Genomic DNA, 18,678 nt, shown 5'->3' on the forward strand with positions numbered 1-18,678 from the left:
AACTATGATTTATATCAATATGGACAAGCTTCTTTATTACCAAGGAGATCGTCATACATGCATGAGCTTGTGGACGGCAGAGACTTGTAGTTTGCTGTGGTGTACTATTTTTTTAATCATTTACAATAAAGCATGCAAAGAGTGCTCAGTATTTATTAGCATTTTTGGTGCAATTACTTGGTTCCATTTTTGTTTTCCAGAATAGACAATTCAACAGCCTTAAAGGACTGTTCAATAAAAATCCAAAGCACAGTTCTTTGGAAAGCAATGGCCATTGTGTACGAAAGCGCTCCATAGGTGACAGACTGCTCCGCCGCTCAGCCAGTGCTCCAGCAAAGGCGAGGAAGAAGACTAAAATTGGTTTCCAGGAAACTACAGATTCTAAAGATGTTGTGTCTGAGACTGTTGGTCCAAGGGAAAAGGATGTCGTCATGAGGCGAACAGCCCGGAGCTTGCAGGCACGTCCTGCTTCAATGCCAGTTGAAAAAATCCTTGCAGGGTTGACTACTCCTACGTTGGAAATAGTTAAAGATACCAAAGGAAAGGATAATGCTCAAGGTAAAGCATTACTAACATTACTGCTTTGTGGTAAATTGAGGTTTGAGGTAAATTGGAAAATCTCAAGTGAATTGCTTTAGTAGTGTCGTTTGCAGTCATATGGGAAAACCAAAACCGAGATTTCGATAAGGAGCTGTAGACTGGTTATGCCACATCACAGGTATTCGGTGGTCCTTGCACCTCATTTGAGAATATGCTGACCGGACTTATTTGATCTGAAGGAGGAAGTAATTTTGTGGATGGTCAGATGCTAAGTCAATCTTATCAAAGCTCTGTGTCATAGGTTTGGGGCTTGACATTGATAATAAGTAGGCTCATTATTCCTTATGCATATACTCTGTATAGATATGTATGCACACTCACAACCCACGCCTTTCCATCACATCATCAAACTTATCCTTCCCTACCTACATTCACATATCATAAAAAGTCACTTTATCCAAAATTTCCAACACACAGCTATCCTCAATTACACATGTTAACCCAGTCACCTTACTCCTTGAAACCCGCTACCCAGACTCATTTAAACCTGTTTTTATACTTTCAGAAACCTTTTGGTACACATATCATCAAAGATCTCAAGCTCCTACTAGCCTTACATTCGCTAATACTAAACCATCCTCACTCGGGCACACTTGGACTACTGCTCTTTCAAATTTTCTTTAAAATTATCACTCAGCTCTTGCTTTATCTACCCATCTATCAGTCTTAAACGTACTCACCATATCCATTTGTTGTTACTGGTGCACCCTCAAATACTCTTGATTTCTCAATGGTTATTGCTCCTTCTCTAACGTATACCCTACACTGAAAAATTAAAATATAAGACCGCTAAACTCACTAGTTCCTATCCACTTTCTAACTATCACTTAAAACCTCTCATTTCCTCATACACACTATCACTACACCACTTTCACGTTTTACCTAACTAAGACAGATCTGTATTGCAGTTTCTTGTGCTGAGATACTCTGTTTTTTAATCCTTTGCTGTGGATGCTCGACAGGCCCTATTGATGGATGACATGACAAGAATATGTATTAAAGTTGGTTGATCAATTCATTTCAGAAGACCACATTTCTCAACTCTTGAAAATTATATCATGCCTTCTTGACGCTGATCAGAAAATGTTCCTGTCTTTCACTGCAGGCACCCCAATTACAGTACTACTTGGAAAATGTATTGCCGCCAACTATGTAATATCAAATGTTTCATCTCATAATCGTGCATGTTACCAGATATTTGATTCTTTTTAACAGAGCTCTTTTGTTCTGTTTTTATTGCCCCTCTTCCTTATAGTACAAATCTGAATAGGAATCCTCAGAAGGTAATCATTAATCACAGAGCATGATCCCTCATTGACATTTGTAAAATATATTACATCACAAATGTGATGTAATTTACATTTATTGGAAGTTTCAGTGAAAATCTTAGCAATGTACTTCCCCATGTATTCATACCACACCTATATTTCCAGACCTGCACAATTCCATAGTAATGTATTCCATTAACAGTTTAATGTTCTTCATTTGTCAGTCTGGTTAAATGTGTAAGTGTGCAAACAACCATACATAATGTTAATGTGTTGTTTACTTGTTTCAACAGAAAGCTGTCAAGGTGAAAACAGGAAAATCTCATCAGATCAAGAAACCCTTTTTACAACACATGAGGAAAAAACACGTTTTTTGCTACCTTCGTCTCTGGCCAGAAAAGATCAGGAGGGTGTTTTTCATGACGGAGCTACCAAGGAATTGTGTATAAATCAATATACAGAAATTGTAGACCTTTCGTGTCGAATGCCTGTGCAATATCACAATAAAATGTCTCATGCAAAGCAAATTGACGACCAATCAGAAGTTCATTCTGTGGCATTAAATAAAGAATTTAACATGGAAACGGCAAAAGAGAAACAGAATATGGCAAATGAGGATGATGTGCAGAGAGAATCAAAGATCAGAAGTTTGGAGTGTGATGTAGCTGGAGAAAGTGAGCTGACTGCATCTCTTTCTTCGATGGATGCGTATTCTACAGTCTGTACTGACCCCCAAGACTTTCACAGCGCTGCTGGCATGCAGGACATTGACATTTCTCAACTTATCAATGAGATGTCATCAACTGATGAGAGTGATAATGGCAATTCTGTTTCTGCGTTAATTAAAATGTTTGATAGCACAGATGACAAAACAAATTTAACTTTTGTTTCAAGCCTTCATGGAACCAGCAGCCAGACACTAACATCTGGACAATCACACATGTTTGCACTCAGTCTAAACACACCCAAAAATCCAACATTTTCCAGTGTGTATCCTGTGCAATCAGCCATATACTCAACTGCTGACACTACCATATTCTCCAGTCCTGAGACAACTGAGCATTCTGTTTACACAATTACTCATGAGGATGTATTGTCACCTGCTCCTAGCTATGAAGGGAAAAATAAACTCCATTGCAGCAATTTCTTTGAGACCGAAGAGAACCAACCATCATTTCATGCATCTCCTCAGATATCACTGCAAACAAAGCAAGGAAACACATGGCTATCGAGCTGGGAAACTCTGGAGAATTGTAGCCCATTTGCTGCAACAGATGGTCCGAATCCTTTTGTTAACTCTGCCGGAAGTAGTTTAATTGACCTTGAGGGAGAGTGTCAAGACCAGTTGATAGCTATTGCTGAGAATGAAACAAATGTAATGAACCAATTTGCTTCTCTCGTGAACCAACACCATAGTATTGAATCACTTGATCACTATGCTAATGGCTTACATAGCTCATCAAATGGTGATAACCCAAATCCTGTGCTTGATAAGCCAGAGATTTTCTTAACCCCAGCCCAACAGAAAAGTCCCCAGCAAGTGCATCAATATGATGACTTTTTAGAAGACATTGATCTGCAAACTGTAAATAACCCAAATGATTCATTGTATGTCTTCCGAAGAAGCAGATTACATAACAGAAATACCCCCAAGTCCAAAAAATCTTTACCTTTCCAGTCAACTGCAATAAGTAAGCAACCTAGTCCATGCAAATCAAAAAGCCTTGGAGATTTGACTTCAGAGGACATCTCCTGCAACTTTGATAGTAAGTATAAGCGCATAAGTAGGGGATTTATTGCTGGTGTTGGAAACGGAAACACAGCATGTACAAGAAGCTTAACACCGACTTCTGACCCTCTGACTGAACAGTTGAGAAAACTTGTGTCCTTTGAACAGGAAGATGTCTGCCCCTCTTTTTATTCTCAGCAAATCGACAATGATATCCCAAAGCCAATGGTGAGAAAACTATCAACTAGAAGTCAAAGTAGGGTACGCAATATCGCAAGTCGTGCCAAGGAGAGACAGGAAGCTAATAAGCAAAAGCTTTTGAGCTCTGGTGTTTCTTCGGTGGTCTTTCGCAACAAACCCACCGCTTCGCCACATCCTGCCAATAGGCATTCGACTGGTTCTTACATAGCTGGATATTTAAATGATTTTAATGGGGAGAGCCTCGAAGGGCGGGGCGTGCCAGAAGGCTCTTGCACTTCACTTCGATATAGGTATAAGGATCCGTTTTGTGCAGATTATTCTGCATTGCAGACTGATCCCTGCACTACTGATGAACCTGAAATATATTTCCTACTGAGACTGTAAATTTTATGAAAAGAAAGTTTCCACGTTGTTTACATGGTTTTGTTCAATTGGGAACATTTCCTACGAAGTACACTTCCAGACTTGTACATTTTTCAGAACTTTCCAAACTAGTGATTGAGTCTTCCTCCATATTGATGTGCTCTTCTTGTTTAAGTTGTCTGTAAATACATTCTGTAACTTTTTATGTTTGTATATACTTTGTGTAGCTGTTTAAATCAGTTCGCCAGGGAACTATTTGCACGCAGTATATCTGAGGACTGAAAATGTCCTATATTTGAAATGCATGAGCATTGACATGATAAAGTTTTAAAACTGTGCAGCACATCAGCAAATATTTCATTGCAATAAGTCTCAGCGTACATTTTTAAGAAGAACTAGCGACTTTTAAACCATTTTTATCTTTGAGTTCAGAATGATTATGGACACTTGTAATTTGTTTTTATTGTTTTAATTTATTTTTTACACAAAACTAGGGCTAGTGAAATGTAAGAGCTAATTTAAATATAATGTAATGCAGGTGTGGTGTTTAAATCCCGGCCTTGTAATTTGCAAAAACAGCTGTCCATTACATTTCAATCTGCCCACTTCTTAAATTCAGTTTTTTCTTTGGAGTCATGCCACAATAATTCCTCCAAGATTCATTTTGATTTTTTACGGTCATTAAGCTTTTAGGAATGTCAATGCCATCTCTCTCCCCCTTTTGGAGCATGCACCTTTGTTCAAACATATTTTTCCTATGAGGTCACCTTGTGCAGTCTCTGAAAATCACCAACCCAGCTTTGTAATATTGGAAGTATGTCAACCAGGCATGGCCTTTGGAATCCTTAAATATTTATTTTACCTCGGAAATAAAATATAAAACTGAAAGAAATAGGACGTGCCATGATGTATCTATTGTTGATGCTGTTATTAAGTATTGTCTTTGGTGTTGTGTACCATTCCATGAAATGCGTAAAAGTAAAAACAAATACGCATTTTATTCCTGCTTAAATAGGTATTTTACAGAAACAGGAAAACGTAAACTGTTTCCAACCCACTTTTTTGTGTTACTTTTTTGTACTGTTGTGTTATTGATGAGTAAGCTTTAGAAAGGGGAAATGTGCACCGTTGCACTTATAGCTTACTTTCTGACCAAGGTCAGAGCACCTTCCTAATTTTGCTAGAACTTTTTGGCGTTTGTTACAGTGTCTCATCTACCATTTCTTCAGAGACTAACAGACGTCTACATCTGCTAATCAGCTTTGCAGTGGATTAAATAATTCCTCGGCAACAGAGGTCAATCTGTTTTTTTTTGTTGTTTTTTTTGAAAACCTTTATTTAGACAAAAACAGGAGATACATGCGCAAGCCCACAACCATCACGGCCGGCCGCAAAGATAGAAAAAGCAGGAGAACAGTGTAACCACATACAATCAGAATATAGCGAAGTCCGACAGAAGTGACTACGGGATGCGCAACACCAGAGAAGAGGTTTTCGTTTTAAAGTAGATGAAGCGAGGGGGCTGCAACAGGAAGGAATACACACCTTACAGAAAGGGATACAAAAGAAACGCAACAAGTGGGGCGTACCCCATTTACAGTCGAAAGTAGGCCATAAATACAGCAACTATATATCCTAAGCAACCGCGACAATAAGATCGAATACTAAGCAGCGTTACATACAAACAACAGTTCCACTCACAGTCCCAGGAAGCCCACCCCCAAGAACGAAAACAATGATTCATTGAAATACAGGAAGATAAAAAGGTACGAAACCCCGAAGCAGCCAACCCTACGAAGAGGAAAGAACCCTCCCAAAGACGGAAAAGAGCGATAGTGACCATATAACAAAACAAACTAAAAGAACAAACCCCCCCCACACCCACCACCCAGCACTCCTGTAATGACTATGGCCAAACCCACTAACAGCGTGCCTGTCGCCCCGGAACTGCCCCACAGTAGGGAATTATAAAGATATAAAGAGAGGAGGAGGAGAGAAAAAGACCCGCACCCGGCAGGTAATAGTCGGGCCACCCATCCCTAGACCCCGCCACAGACACAAAATAAACGTATAGTATCCCCGGCTCACCACCAGCCTCCCTGCGTAACGAGCAACAATAAGTCTGACGGGAAAGGAGACATCCCCGACCCCCCCCGCCACCCGGTACAGCGACAAAGTCCGACCTCAAAGCCCCGTTCACCCCTTGCCGCCCAGACAGTATACGCTACCACAGTCATAGACAGGGGGAACTTAGCCCTGTCCCCTGCGATCAGGAATATCGACGTGGTCCAGCAGCACAGTAGCCGTCTTGAATGGGACAAACCAGCAACATGACCCCAGCATAGCACAGCGCCTTCCATCAAAGTCAGTCCAATCCAATGACATGCGTGCAACAGCGACATAAAGGTGGTCATCGCACTGTAGCAGTCCACCCGGCCAGAGCAGGAGCAGCAGCTGCAAAGCCACAGAAAAAGCGGCTCCAATAATCCACAAAGGAGTGTCCAAACATGGCGTCTGAGGACGAGATCCTATACAGTGAACCAACACGCAGACATCAGACCGCTGCGTCTTCATCGAAAACAGCGTTGCGGGAACATCAGGAGCACAGACCTCCAGCACCCCCGGGCACTCCCGGGCGGGCAGTCCACAAAAATCGGACACAGGATATGGCTCATCGTTCCGCAGTCGTGAATGTGCTCGGTCAAGCAAGGGCACAGCAGAGAGAACGGCATCCAGACGGAGTCCTAGGTCATAGGCGTCGCCGCATAGAGCAGATCGAAAAAGACCCAGGGCTCCCAGAATATCTGCAATCCGCACCGGTGCCCTAGAATGGGAGGATGTGGGAGATCCCCACACATTTGGCTCAGTAAGTCGTTGCAGCCCACAATACTGGTCCTCCACGTTACCATCAGATAGCTGAGCACCATGCCGGTGAACTTGAGAGCACCCCCTGGCCGGGGGCACCAAGGGAGCACAGACCCTGCTGCACAATGCAGGGGTAAACGTAGCGACTGCCGCTGCCATGTCAGTAGTTGTAGGCCAGGATCGTGAGAACAAGGTCCAGTTGCTCGGACTTTAAAATGGCGCCCGCCCCATCACGGAGCGAACCAAGAAGAGAACAAAGGCACAGACAAGCCTGGACGGTGAAACAATGTTGCACGCACAGCCGGTATGCCGTCTACTTAAAGATGAGGAGAGCGGGCAGAACGTAAACATCCAAGTCAGCCACTGCGAGCCGCCGGCCGGCCCGATTACGTCCACTGCGGCCGCTGTGTTCCGGGGTGAAGGCAGCCAGAGCCGAAGAACAAAGACCCCTCAGCGCCGGGCAGCGTCCGGGAGAAGGCGAGAACGTCCCAACGCTTCAGCGGCAGGGAGCGCGTAAGAGGATACACCAATGGAGTCGGGGTCTCCTCCCGAACCCGAAAATCGAACTCAGGAACAGGATTAATGCCAGGATAGGTCCCGGGACGGGAGGAGAGCGGAAGGGTCGGCGGAGCCGAAGGATTAGGCGGCCATCATGTTTGTAAGCTAGGCTCCTCCTCGAGGTCAATCTGTTTAATTTAGCAACTTCAAATCTATCAGTAAAGCTCTTAGATATGGGGTTCCGTAGTAGTGTTCATAGAGCTCAACTTTATTCAATGTTAATATGGCTTCTCTGGCCCCTAACATATATTCAAATCATCTCCTATGAAGATTTCACTCAGGATATCATTTTAATGAGAAAAATGCTAATATCACCCAACATGATTTTAAAAATTGTATTGTTCAAGTGGTTGATTGGATGAACATGAGCAAATTGAAGTGCAACTCTGATAAAACCGAAATCTTGTTTTTTGATTCATCTCAAGAAGATTGGTTCAACAGTTGGTGGCCAAAGTAACCTGGACATCCCCGAGCCCTCTCCCATTGGAAAAAAAACTGACAGGTCCCTCTCCTTCTGTCCCCAAATAATTCCAGTATTGGGCACGTGTTTCTCCGTTCTTAGGTTCCGTATGAGAGATTGGATTTGCTTCCTAATGAGTCTAAAAGTAATATGCTTCATTTTTTTTAAATATTATTTTTATTGGGAATTCATTACACAATTGCTTGTATACAGAGATAAAGTGCTTACAATGTTCAATTTTGATTGACACATATCATCCACCAAGCATAATCAATCAATAAGAAATATATTCCAGACATAACACTGTGGGTAACACTAAAGAGAGACACATAAAAAACATAAAGAACCCACATATTGCACAATTTCCCTTTAATAGCTCAACTTATCTAATCTGCTGGCTGTCTTCCTATGGACTTCCAGCGTTTCTCAGACTTTGTATAGTGCCCGACCTTAGAGCGCAGCGTCTCTCCAGCTCTCTAACTTTATGCAGTTTAGCCTGCCAGCCGTTGAAAGTAGGGATATTCCCCCTGCGCCAATTCTGAAGAATTAGTGATCTCATCACTAAGGCCAACATATATAGGCCTTCCTCTTGTATGTTGTTCACAGTTATGTTTGGGGAACACACTAGGGTTGCAATGTATCTATGGATAATTGAGTATCCTAGTTTCATTCTACAGTATTTTTCAATTTCTTCCCTGAATTGCTTGATATTTGGGCAATTCCAAACAATGTGAGACCATGTACCTCCCTCTTCTGCAGAGCACCGAAAACCTCTATCCTCTATCTGGGGATATGTGCTATGCAGCAAAGAGGGAGTCCTGTATAGTAGCCATGTAGTGCAAAATTGCATTCTCCTAAAGTTGTCACCTCTTAATAATGTAATGTTACATTTGTTGATTCTGTTCCAGACCGCCTTTGGGATCTGAAGGCCTTCTTTCTCTTGCCATTTGTCTTGGGCTTTTTCGTAAACCTTGAAGACTTCAAGTGTTCATTGAAAATGTTTACCCAGCTTTTTATTGATCTCTGTCTAGTTGTTTTTAGCAGAGCCTCACTGAGATCTAGTCTTGCACTTAGTGCAGATAGATCTATATTTTCTAAAAAATACCTTAGTTGAATAAAAGACCATTTAAGCATATCTATAGAATGACTCAGGCCGTGGTCTAGCTCTGTCCAGCTTTTCCAAGTGTCTGAGATAAGAAAATCTCCCATGTTTATATCCGTTCTACTCACATTTCTTTAATATGCCAGATTGAATCAGCCTATATTCCCCGACATACAGGTCAGCCACCTGTATGTCGGGGAATATAGGCTGATTAAGTTAGCAAGGCATGAAGCATATTACTCTTAAAGGGTTGACTATGCTAATGTGCTCTATTTAGGGCTTTCCCAATACTTCGTGAACAGAATATAGATTTTCCAAAGTGCCTCGCATAATTTTGAATATACTGCTCAAAATGTCCATTTCCATAGCTTAAACAACTTCACTGGCTACCGATTAAAAACTTTCAAGACTCTAGTGTTGGCCCACAGAGCATTCTATGATACATTTCAGTAAAAGAATCATTCACTACTGTCCTCCCAATTTGTTTAGATCCTCAGGCGTCCACCTCCTGAAAGCCTCTAGGATCAGATTAGCAAAAATAGGAGGACGCACTTTCTCAATTTTGGCCCTCAAGGCATGGAACGACCTGCCAGTAGCCGTGAGGCTTACATACAAAGAAGATCCCTTCAGAAAAAAGCTAACAACGTAATTAACTTTATTGCTGACTTCTTGTGCTTCTTCTGGTTATGTTTACAGCACAGTAGGAAATTGAGTTACTGGCTGACTTGGGTATTAGCCCTGGTCAAGTAACAACCACAAACCTTATCAGTGTAAGGCACAAACAGACACCAAATCAACCTGTGTTCACCCCATTGGCAGCTGGGCACAGAGCAGTCAGGCTTAACTCAGAGGCAATGTGTAAAGAATTTGTGCAACAAGTAAAACAGTGAGAACACACTGCTGGAGGAGCCCTCAAATAGGGGAATTTCAATAAATAAACAAGGACAAAAAGACAAAAACACAACCAGTAGAACCAGCTATATTGAATTTGAAAGTTTTTAGAATAGCCCCAAAAAGCACAAAGTGCCAACAGTGGATATCTCGTCACGCGGGACCGGGACAAAGTCAAAAGTACAGACTGAATACGTTGGAGAGTGGCCCAGACAGGGACCCAGTAAGGCCTGCTGAACAAAGTACCTTAATCCTGTTTGCGGAGCATTGCAAGATCTGAGTCAAAGATGCGGCATGCAGTTGTGGCGATGCAGCAGTTCTGAGGAGCTGCAATGGGGAGACCATCGTCGATGTTGCTGTTGATTAGATATGCGAGGGCCTGTGCCATCGATGCAACATGCCATCTGGACGATCCGTTGGTTCCACTGAATACAAAGGAGATACAGGTGTTTGCGACAGGTCTGATCCGTTCAGCCAGGGTGATGTCTGTTCTTCTTGAGGATGCATCGGTTTCACTGGCAAGCACCTTAGGCAGACTTCCAAGGGTTCAGGACCGGGGTGGTACCACTTGTCACGGTAGACTCACAGATGACCGAGTGCAGGTGTAAGGTTGTTTGAAGCCTGTTATGTCCCTGAGGCTTCAGATCAGGAAGCCATCCAACTAGTCCTTGGGGTTACTCTGGGTTCTGGATTCAACAGATGCAGTTCCAGTTTGTTTTCCCCAGGCAAGAGGGCAGCAGGCAGCAATTCAGTACAGCAGAGCAGCAGTACTTACTTAAAGGGCTACTTAAGTGGGTGGCACGATCAGTGCTGCCGATCTACTAGTAGTATGGTAAACAAGGGTACCCCAATATTAGAACCTGGGGTGAATTAGTGATTTTAGAAGATAATGGTTCCTATGTGGCCAAAATGGTACAAGAAAAAGATGCAGTGTTTGCGTCAGAAATTAGAACAATAAGTCTGATTTTAGGATAGGCAATACATGCCAGAGCAAGCAATAAAGTGTATCAACCGGGACAAGATTCAATTCAAAACAACTGTGATTTATTTTTCACACATTCCAAAAAATAGTTCAGGTACTCACATAAAAAAGTGCCAACAAGCGTGATGTTAGAAGTGAGGGTGACTTTTAAAATAATATATACATCGCAATGACATCACACAAGGGAACTCCTTATAAACAGTTTATACAAACTGCAAGGAGTTCTTGTTGTAGGGGGGTCAACGGTGTTTCGATCTCAGTGACTTCAGATCCTCTTTAGGACATAGCATATGTGAGCAAGCTGAATTCTTGAGACCGGAAGAGGCCGGTGAGAATGTAGACAGACAGTGAAGATGCAATCAAGATATTCGGGCGGTGAAACCGTAGGCGAAAGTTAATTGATGAAGGCTGGGGCTGGTGTCTATTAGCAGGTTGCTAAGGCCCAGGTGATGAGAAGTAATCAAGGCGAGTCGAAAGAACCAGTGCCTGATTAGAAGGCAATGTATTAGCAGCGCGCAAAATATCCATTAGGTCAGTTATCAAGGTATAGTAAGCTGAATTATGCTTGGCGATCGCTAGATTGTGTGACACTGCAAGGTGGACATCGGGGGATAATAAATATGTCTTCCATTGTTATTAATTTTTAAACAGACCGCAGGAGTCAGTCTATTCGGGATGAGCGGGCTGCATCTCCGGCTTCCAGACAGGGCGCGCTGAGTGGAAGCTGGAGACGCAGCCCTCATTATTATAGCAAGAATTACTGATCTGTCTGGTAACTACTAGTACAGGCCAGATCAGGACTTATAAGTGATGCTGTTGATCTCTTTATAGCAAACGATTACTTTGGGTTTTGGGTTCAACCTAGACTGGGATCAATGACTGCTTTCTGTACCAGCTTGCTGGTAAAGCAATAGTATAATCTCTAACCAATATATTGGAAGGAGATCTACTATCATATCAAAAAGTCATTAATTCCTGAGAGTGATGGGGTCAAGCCCTTTAAATTGATAAGAAAGTTTCTCCTTTAAGTCAAATGTTAATAAATAATATAAAGACAGGTCAACACTCAAGGATTTGCAATTGACTTTTGTTTAGGAAAATCATATGCATAGGGATGAGTTATTTTGTTTTGTATTATATCTGCCTAAACAGGCAAACATCATGAAATGAAACCATTTATTTCTGATTTCACCCAGCTAAAAGAGGCATAGTAAAAAGAAACTTGCAGCTTTACTTTTCCATGTACATCGCTGGCTTCAGGATGCCTTTAGTAGGACATCCTGAAGAAGCAAAATGTGAATATGTAGGCTGTGTACCCATCTGTGATTGCTTGTTGGTGCCACGATTGTTAAGAGCAGCCCTAATATTAAAGTTAATATTACTACTAGATCACAGGAAAATGTGGCCCTAAGAATGGAGACTTTTGTACAGTTTATTGAACAGCTTTCTGTCAGCTACTCAATGAAGCGCAATGAGGTGTCATGAGCGATCCTTTTCTTGGGCACAGAACGTACAGAATGATTTGACAAAAGCTTTGAAGAGACCAAGTGTTTCTGACTAAGTAACAAGGTATAATTGGAAACACAGCTTTGCTTCTTAAAAATGGTCAGAAATCTCTCTAAAGACAACAATAAGCAGTTTACCTTTAAACAAAGAATCTAGGTTATGGAAAATTTTGCAAAGGGTGTCCAATTGTCCTTAAGCATTATTTAATACATTGTTCACATATATAATTTTCTGAAAATATTTGACAAACAAGTATTTGATGGTCTCACCTATTTAAGAGGATTTTAAGAAGCCTGAAAGCTGAAAAAGCCACGATTCAAGATGGCTTGGAATCCTCTATCTTCAGTAGTTGGCTGAATGGCGAAAACCTTACTAAAGCTATAGTCCCAGTTCAAAGATTGTCAGTTTTCTGGAGAAAGGATGGTTTATGGTACTGGTTGATAAAGGTCACAGAGTGGTTGCAAAGCCTTGCAGGAAAGTTACATTACTGTATATATCTGGAGAAATGTTATGCAATTGTAATATGGGCAGATTCAAGGAGTGGACAATGGATAACAAAAAAATCCTGTGAGCAAGGATCTTACTACAGTGGACAATTGCCTGTTTTTAAACACATTGATCAAAAATGTTTTAAAACTAAGTGAGGGGGTTTTCATTGCTCTCCTTGCTCTTTCCCAGGTTTTTGTTTCATGAAAGGATGGTGCTTTGAATAAAATTGGATGAACTGGATGTGGATGGTTGCATTGATTAAATCGATGTATGAAGCACCAAATGTAAAAGATGCCAATGCTTAGCTGGCATGAAAATTATCGCCATTAGGTCACTTTGTGAGTTTTACATGGTTCCGTGCTAGCCCATGTTTTTTCTTCTCTATAGCTCCGATTGTTTAATTGGGGAAATTTGTTTGGTAAGCGGATTCTCCAAAGTCGACTATTTATGATGCTTTGCTCTATCTAGACAATACAATTTTGATTTGCCAATCATGTAAACACCAGCAAAAATATCTGTTGTATGCTAGTGAGTACTGGGGAAATTGACATTTAAACCTCATTCTCTCAAAAACAAAGATTAATTCTTTTTAAATGAAAAGCAGAAGAGATCCTTTTATCTCAAAAATAAGAGACTCATGAATTCTTCTAGCTTAAGTGCTTTATTCCGAAAATCCAGAAACGGAATAACCGCAAAACTATCCTGGTTAGAGGCATGGCCCCACACTTTAGAGATTTCATCCCTTTCTATTTTAAATATCCGGGTAGCAACCGTAAGAACCATATAAAGGTCTATTAAAAGTAAGATTATTACTGTAGCACTTCATTGGTGGCAAGGTGTTCCAAAAGTCAAACCAGCTACCCCTTCCTTTCTCTTTGATACCCCTTACACTGCATTTGCTACCCATGGTCCCAGCTAAAAAAAGACCCTGTTAGTAGCAGAAAGTAACAGGAATTGCCATACCCAATAGGTCACTCTGGACCTGCAGGATTCTTTTATAGCTGCTCACAGTCATTGGCACGGTCGAGGCTTTTTTGGCTTGCAAGCATTTGCAAATGCAATTTTGCTGGGCAACCAACTTAAAATGGAATTATCTCTAATGTATTGTTGTACCATTACAGAAAGGCAACCCATTGTGTCTATTCCCTGCAAGAATGATGTGCATTGTGATACTATCTTGGAATGGTACAATAAAGTATAGAAAATTCCATTTCAAGATGACCGGGTGCACAGAAAGTCCATTAGACCTTCAGGATAAAAATCTAAATGAAAAATTTATGCAGTAGTGTGCAGTGGGGAACTTACCTATCCTAGCATTGGATGGTCCCCAACTGTTTCCCTAATATCTAGACACATTGTTTGTCCTCTCTGGGAGACAGATTGGGATGTATCCACTTTACCAGAGTACAAAAGAAATTAGCTATAAAAAGATGTGGGGTGGTGGCTTTGAAGTCCTAACAATTGATGGCCTCCCCAATTCACCCACTGACCCAAAAGATTAAAGTTGTTTATTTTATTTTATAAAGAGTGGTGTTGAAGATGACCTATACTGGCATTGAGCTACCCAGATTCCCCTGGGTTTACCCCCATTCTTCCCCCATAGTGAGCAGAAAGTCCACTAGATCACAGTGCTCTTTTTGTTTCTATGAGAAAAGAAGCTATGGAGGCTAACTTGCTGCTTCTGCTTATTTCACATGATAACAAAAATTTCATACAACAAAGACGAGAGCCTTCAAGATAGCCTGCCTTTTTTTTCTATTCGAAAGAAGCATTGGGTTAACTGAAGGCTCAAACGCAACTCTATGGATGTCGCTGTCAGACTAGCAGTTTAGGTAGGCTATGTGGATAGAATGAACTAGAAGATAGAAATTGATAATATGAGTGAGAAAAAGAGGTTAGTAGGTGTTATATGCTGCTTGCGTGCGCCCCAGCACGCGAGCTTCTGGAATTCAGAATGTTCCGCTCAGCTCCGGTCAGTTGGAGCTGGACTGCCGGTGCGGGCAGTTGGTGGTTGTAAAGCTGTTCTTCTCTGTGATAATAAATCCTATTTGAAGACTACGCTGTGTGTGGACCCTATCATCAATTTATAATATACTGGCGACGTTGGGAGCACGAGTCTTCAAGGAGAAAAGGAAAGGAGAACAGCGTTCACGGAAGCTCCAGCAGGAAGTAAGAAGTTAAATGGCTTTATTTAGAAAAGCGCATTGATAGCGCCAGCGGCAGGTTACTGAGGGCATTTGTGCAGTGATAGCACCTGCGGCAGTTTAATTGATGGTGAAAGATTTATAGTGCGAGCGCCTGTGTCCGTGGGTAAAGCGGGTGTTCATGTTTGTGGTCGGCGGCTGTTTGAAATCTGTGCACGTGATGGCACCCGCGGCTGGTAATTGAGTGTGAACTTCTAAAAAGGGGATTATACTACATGAGGAGTGCGCAAATGGAAGAGTTTTAAAGTCACTCACTTGAAGGCTCGAGCGCATTTTAACTGCGCAGTAGAACGTTGAAGTCTCCCAGTTTCTCCCTGCTCTGCACGTCAGCTTCTGCCCTCCGGATGGTCGTCTCTGTCGAAGAGCATTCTGGGAGTGACGTTTCTGATTTTCTTCGGCCATTTTGGATTGGGGGAGTTCGAGGGGCACACTGTGTAACGTTCAACAACACAGTCAAAGAGTGATTAAGGGATGTGTTAAATATATACATTCGAGTTGCAACGCAGCAGTGCCTAATAATAAGAATTATTCATCAAAAAAAAAAAAAAAAAAAGATTTCAATTGAAGTGGCTTATTTACACTAAAGCAATGTCTAATATTATGGTACCACCACATTTCTTACCAGTGGCAGGAGAGCCGAAAATGGATTGGGATTTGTGGTATCCCATGTTTTTGGCCTATGTCAGTGTGTTAGAAGAGGAAGGGTGTTCAGCCAAAAGAAAGTTAGATTTATTACGCTTGTCTTTAGGTGGACAAGGACTAAAGGAGTTATCTGATTTGCCTCCTTTAGAAGATTCTGACACTGAAACAGATATTTTTGAAATTGCAGTCAAGCAACTTACCATTAGGTTTGGGAAAAAGGTGAATACAGTGATGGAACGTTGTAAATTTTATTCAAGGGCGCAAAAGGATAACGAAACCATTGAGAACTATATTTCTGCGTTACGTGCTCTTGCTGGTTCCTGTGCCTTCGAAACAATTAATTATGAACAGGTGCTTAGGGACCAGATAATGATGAAGACTAAGAGCAAGAAGATACAGGAACGTTTGTGGCTAGGGACGGAAACTTCGCTAAAAGCTGTAGTCAATATAGCCAAAGGGATCGAGCAGTCAGAAAAGTTTGTGTCTGAAATAAGAGGTCAGAGTCAAGGAATGTCAGTAAAGATCCAAGAGGCCGTACCTGAAGTTTCCGTGGTCAGAGGTCAAGCATTTCAAAAGAAACCTGTTGTTTCAAATTTTAAAAGGGAAGGCTTTACGAGGGACAATAGGTTTAATGAAAGTTTCTCGAAAGAAAATAGGTTCAGCAATAGACGCTCTTTCATAATCTGCTACAGATGTGGAAGTTTTGAGCATGTGGGGAATTTTAAAAGTTGTCCTGCTTTAAATAAGATCTGTGTAAAATGTAAAAAGACTGGTCATTTTGGGAAAATGTGTCGTTCACCACAAAAAGTAAATTGTATTTCCGTAGATGAAGATGAGTTTGATACAGAATTTAGTGAGTTCAATTGTATTTCGTGTGTATCTTCTGATGAATGCAAAAGTTTTCCTTCTGCTTTATTTCATATAGATGGTAAAGAGATATCCATGCTAGTAGATTCCTGTGCCTGGTATTCCATAATTGGGAAAGATATGTTTGAAAAATTGTGGCCTAATAGAGAATTTACGAGTCCTGATATCAAACCCGGCAGCTATTCTGGTCACAAGATAGAGTTAATGGGTTTCTTTTGGGCAAAGGTTGAATTTAAAGACAGGTTCACTCAAGCTAAAATATATATTGCCAATAAAGGGGAATCGCTTTTAGGATGGCCTCATCAAAAAGAGATGGGCATTAAATTAGATCCGAATGCCTCTCCTCCTGTGTATATTGATCCAACTATTCCATGGCCTGTTTGCATGGTAGCCCCAAATGATAGTGAATTTGTAGATAGTATCAAGAATGAATTCCCAAAAGTATTTAATGAGAAGCTAGGCGAGTATGCCCAATTCAAACATAAGATCATTCTTAAGGACAATGCGGTACCGGTAAGGCATAGGGTTAGGAATGTACCTTTAGCCTACCGTAGTAAAATGAAAGGGATTCTGGATGATCTTGTTAAATCCAACATCATTGAACCTATAGAGTCTTCTCCTTGGGTTTCCCCTATTGTTTTATCACTAAAGGCCAATGGCGAGCTCCGCCTATGTGTGGACCTAAGAAGCCTCAATAAAGAGATTTGGTCTGACATGCATCCCCTACCCAAAATCAATGAGCTTATTTCCACCCTTTCTGGTGCGAGTGTATTCTCTACTTTAGATCTTGCTAGTGCATACCACCAGGTGGTCTTGCATGAGGATTCTAGGAATCTGACAGCCTTTGTCACGCCTGAGGGTATGTTTCGCTACTTACGGATGCCGTTTGGCCTTGCCAGTGCTGCATCAGTATTTCAGCGCTTAATGAAGGAGGTGTTGAATGAATGCGAAGGGGCTATAGCATTCCAGGACGACATCCTGGTGTTTGGCAGCAATGTTCTGGAACATGATAAGAATCTCAAAGCTGTGTTAGGAGGGATACAATCTAAAGGTTTGACCCTCAAGTTGGCTAAGTGCAAATTCAGACAGGAGAAGGTAGATTATTTGGGACATGAGATTTCCAAGGAAGGAATAAGACCCAAATTTGATCACATTTCCAGTATTTCAAAGGCTCCTTCTCCTACCAATAGGGATCAATTGTTTTCTTTCCTTGGGTTAACTGAATATTTTAGCAAGTTCGTGAAGAACTATGCTTCCAAAGTGGCTGCTCTTCGACTGTTATTGAAGAAAGGTGCAACATTTGTATGGGGAAACGAACAGCAACTGCAATTTGATATGTTAAAAAAGGAAATTTGTTCTGCTCCTTTTTTGAAACCATTTGTTGTGGGTCAAGAATGTATTGTTTCTGTTGATGCATGTAACACTGGGTTAGGTGCAGTTCTGATGCAGAAAGATGTGGGTGAAGAAAGTATTGTTTCTTATGCTTCAAGGACATTGAAAGGTGCTGAAAGTAACTATTCGACGATTGAAAAAGAGCTTTTAGCGTGCACCTGGGCAGCCCAGCATTTCCGGCAGTTTTTGTGGGGTACAAATTTTGTGCTTAGAACCGACCACAAGCCGCTAGTAAGTATGTTGGCTGCGGGTGGTGGAAGGATTCTTACAGCCCGTTTGGCCAGACTGGCGGCCAAACTACAGGAGTATCGATGTACAGTGGAGTATATTCCTGGTAGACTCAATGTGCATGCCGATTGCATGTCAAGGTTAGCTTTACCCCATCACGATGTTGAACACACTGATGAGTGTGACGTAGCTTACACTATGAAAGACATCAATGTGGATGATTCAGAGGTCATCAGTGAAAATCTGTGGGCGGAAGCAATGTCTGAGGATAACATTTTAGGTTTGGTCTACACTTATCTTGAGCATGGTTGGCCTGAAGAAAGGAAGTTGT

At 41.6% G+C, this 18,678-nt stretch overlaps 1 protein-coding gene across 6 annotated transcripts in view; it reads left to right on the plus strand.

Moving 5' to 3' along the window:
* Positions 1-5,042, plus strand: part of PLCH1 (phospholipase C eta 1) — a 942,696-nt gene extending 937,654 nt beyond the window's left edge. For 5 of the 6 annotated variants that reach the window (XM_078667764.1, XM_078667766.1, XM_078667765.1 and 2 more), the window contains 2 exons: positions 201-558; positions 2,162-5,042. In XM_078667764.1, the coding sequence (XP_078523890.1) occupies positions 201-558; positions 2,162-4,182 (2,379 nt within the window). In that variant the 3' untranslated portion in view covers positions 4,183-5,042. Of the gene's footprint in view, positions 1-200; positions 559-1,855; positions 1,884-2,161 lie in introns of all 6 variants that reach the window. The other variant, XM_078667769.1, reaches the window with a different exon arrangement.
* Positions 5,043-18,678: the final 13,636 nt, after the last annotated feature.

Source organism: Lissotriton helveticus, chromosome 11 (assembly GCF_964261635.1).
Source record: "Lissotriton helveticus chromosome 11, aLisHel1.1, whole genome shotgun sequence".
Taxonomy (NCBI): domain Eukaryota; kingdom Metazoa; phylum Chordata; class Amphibia; order Caudata; family Salamandridae; genus Lissotriton; species Lissotriton helveticus.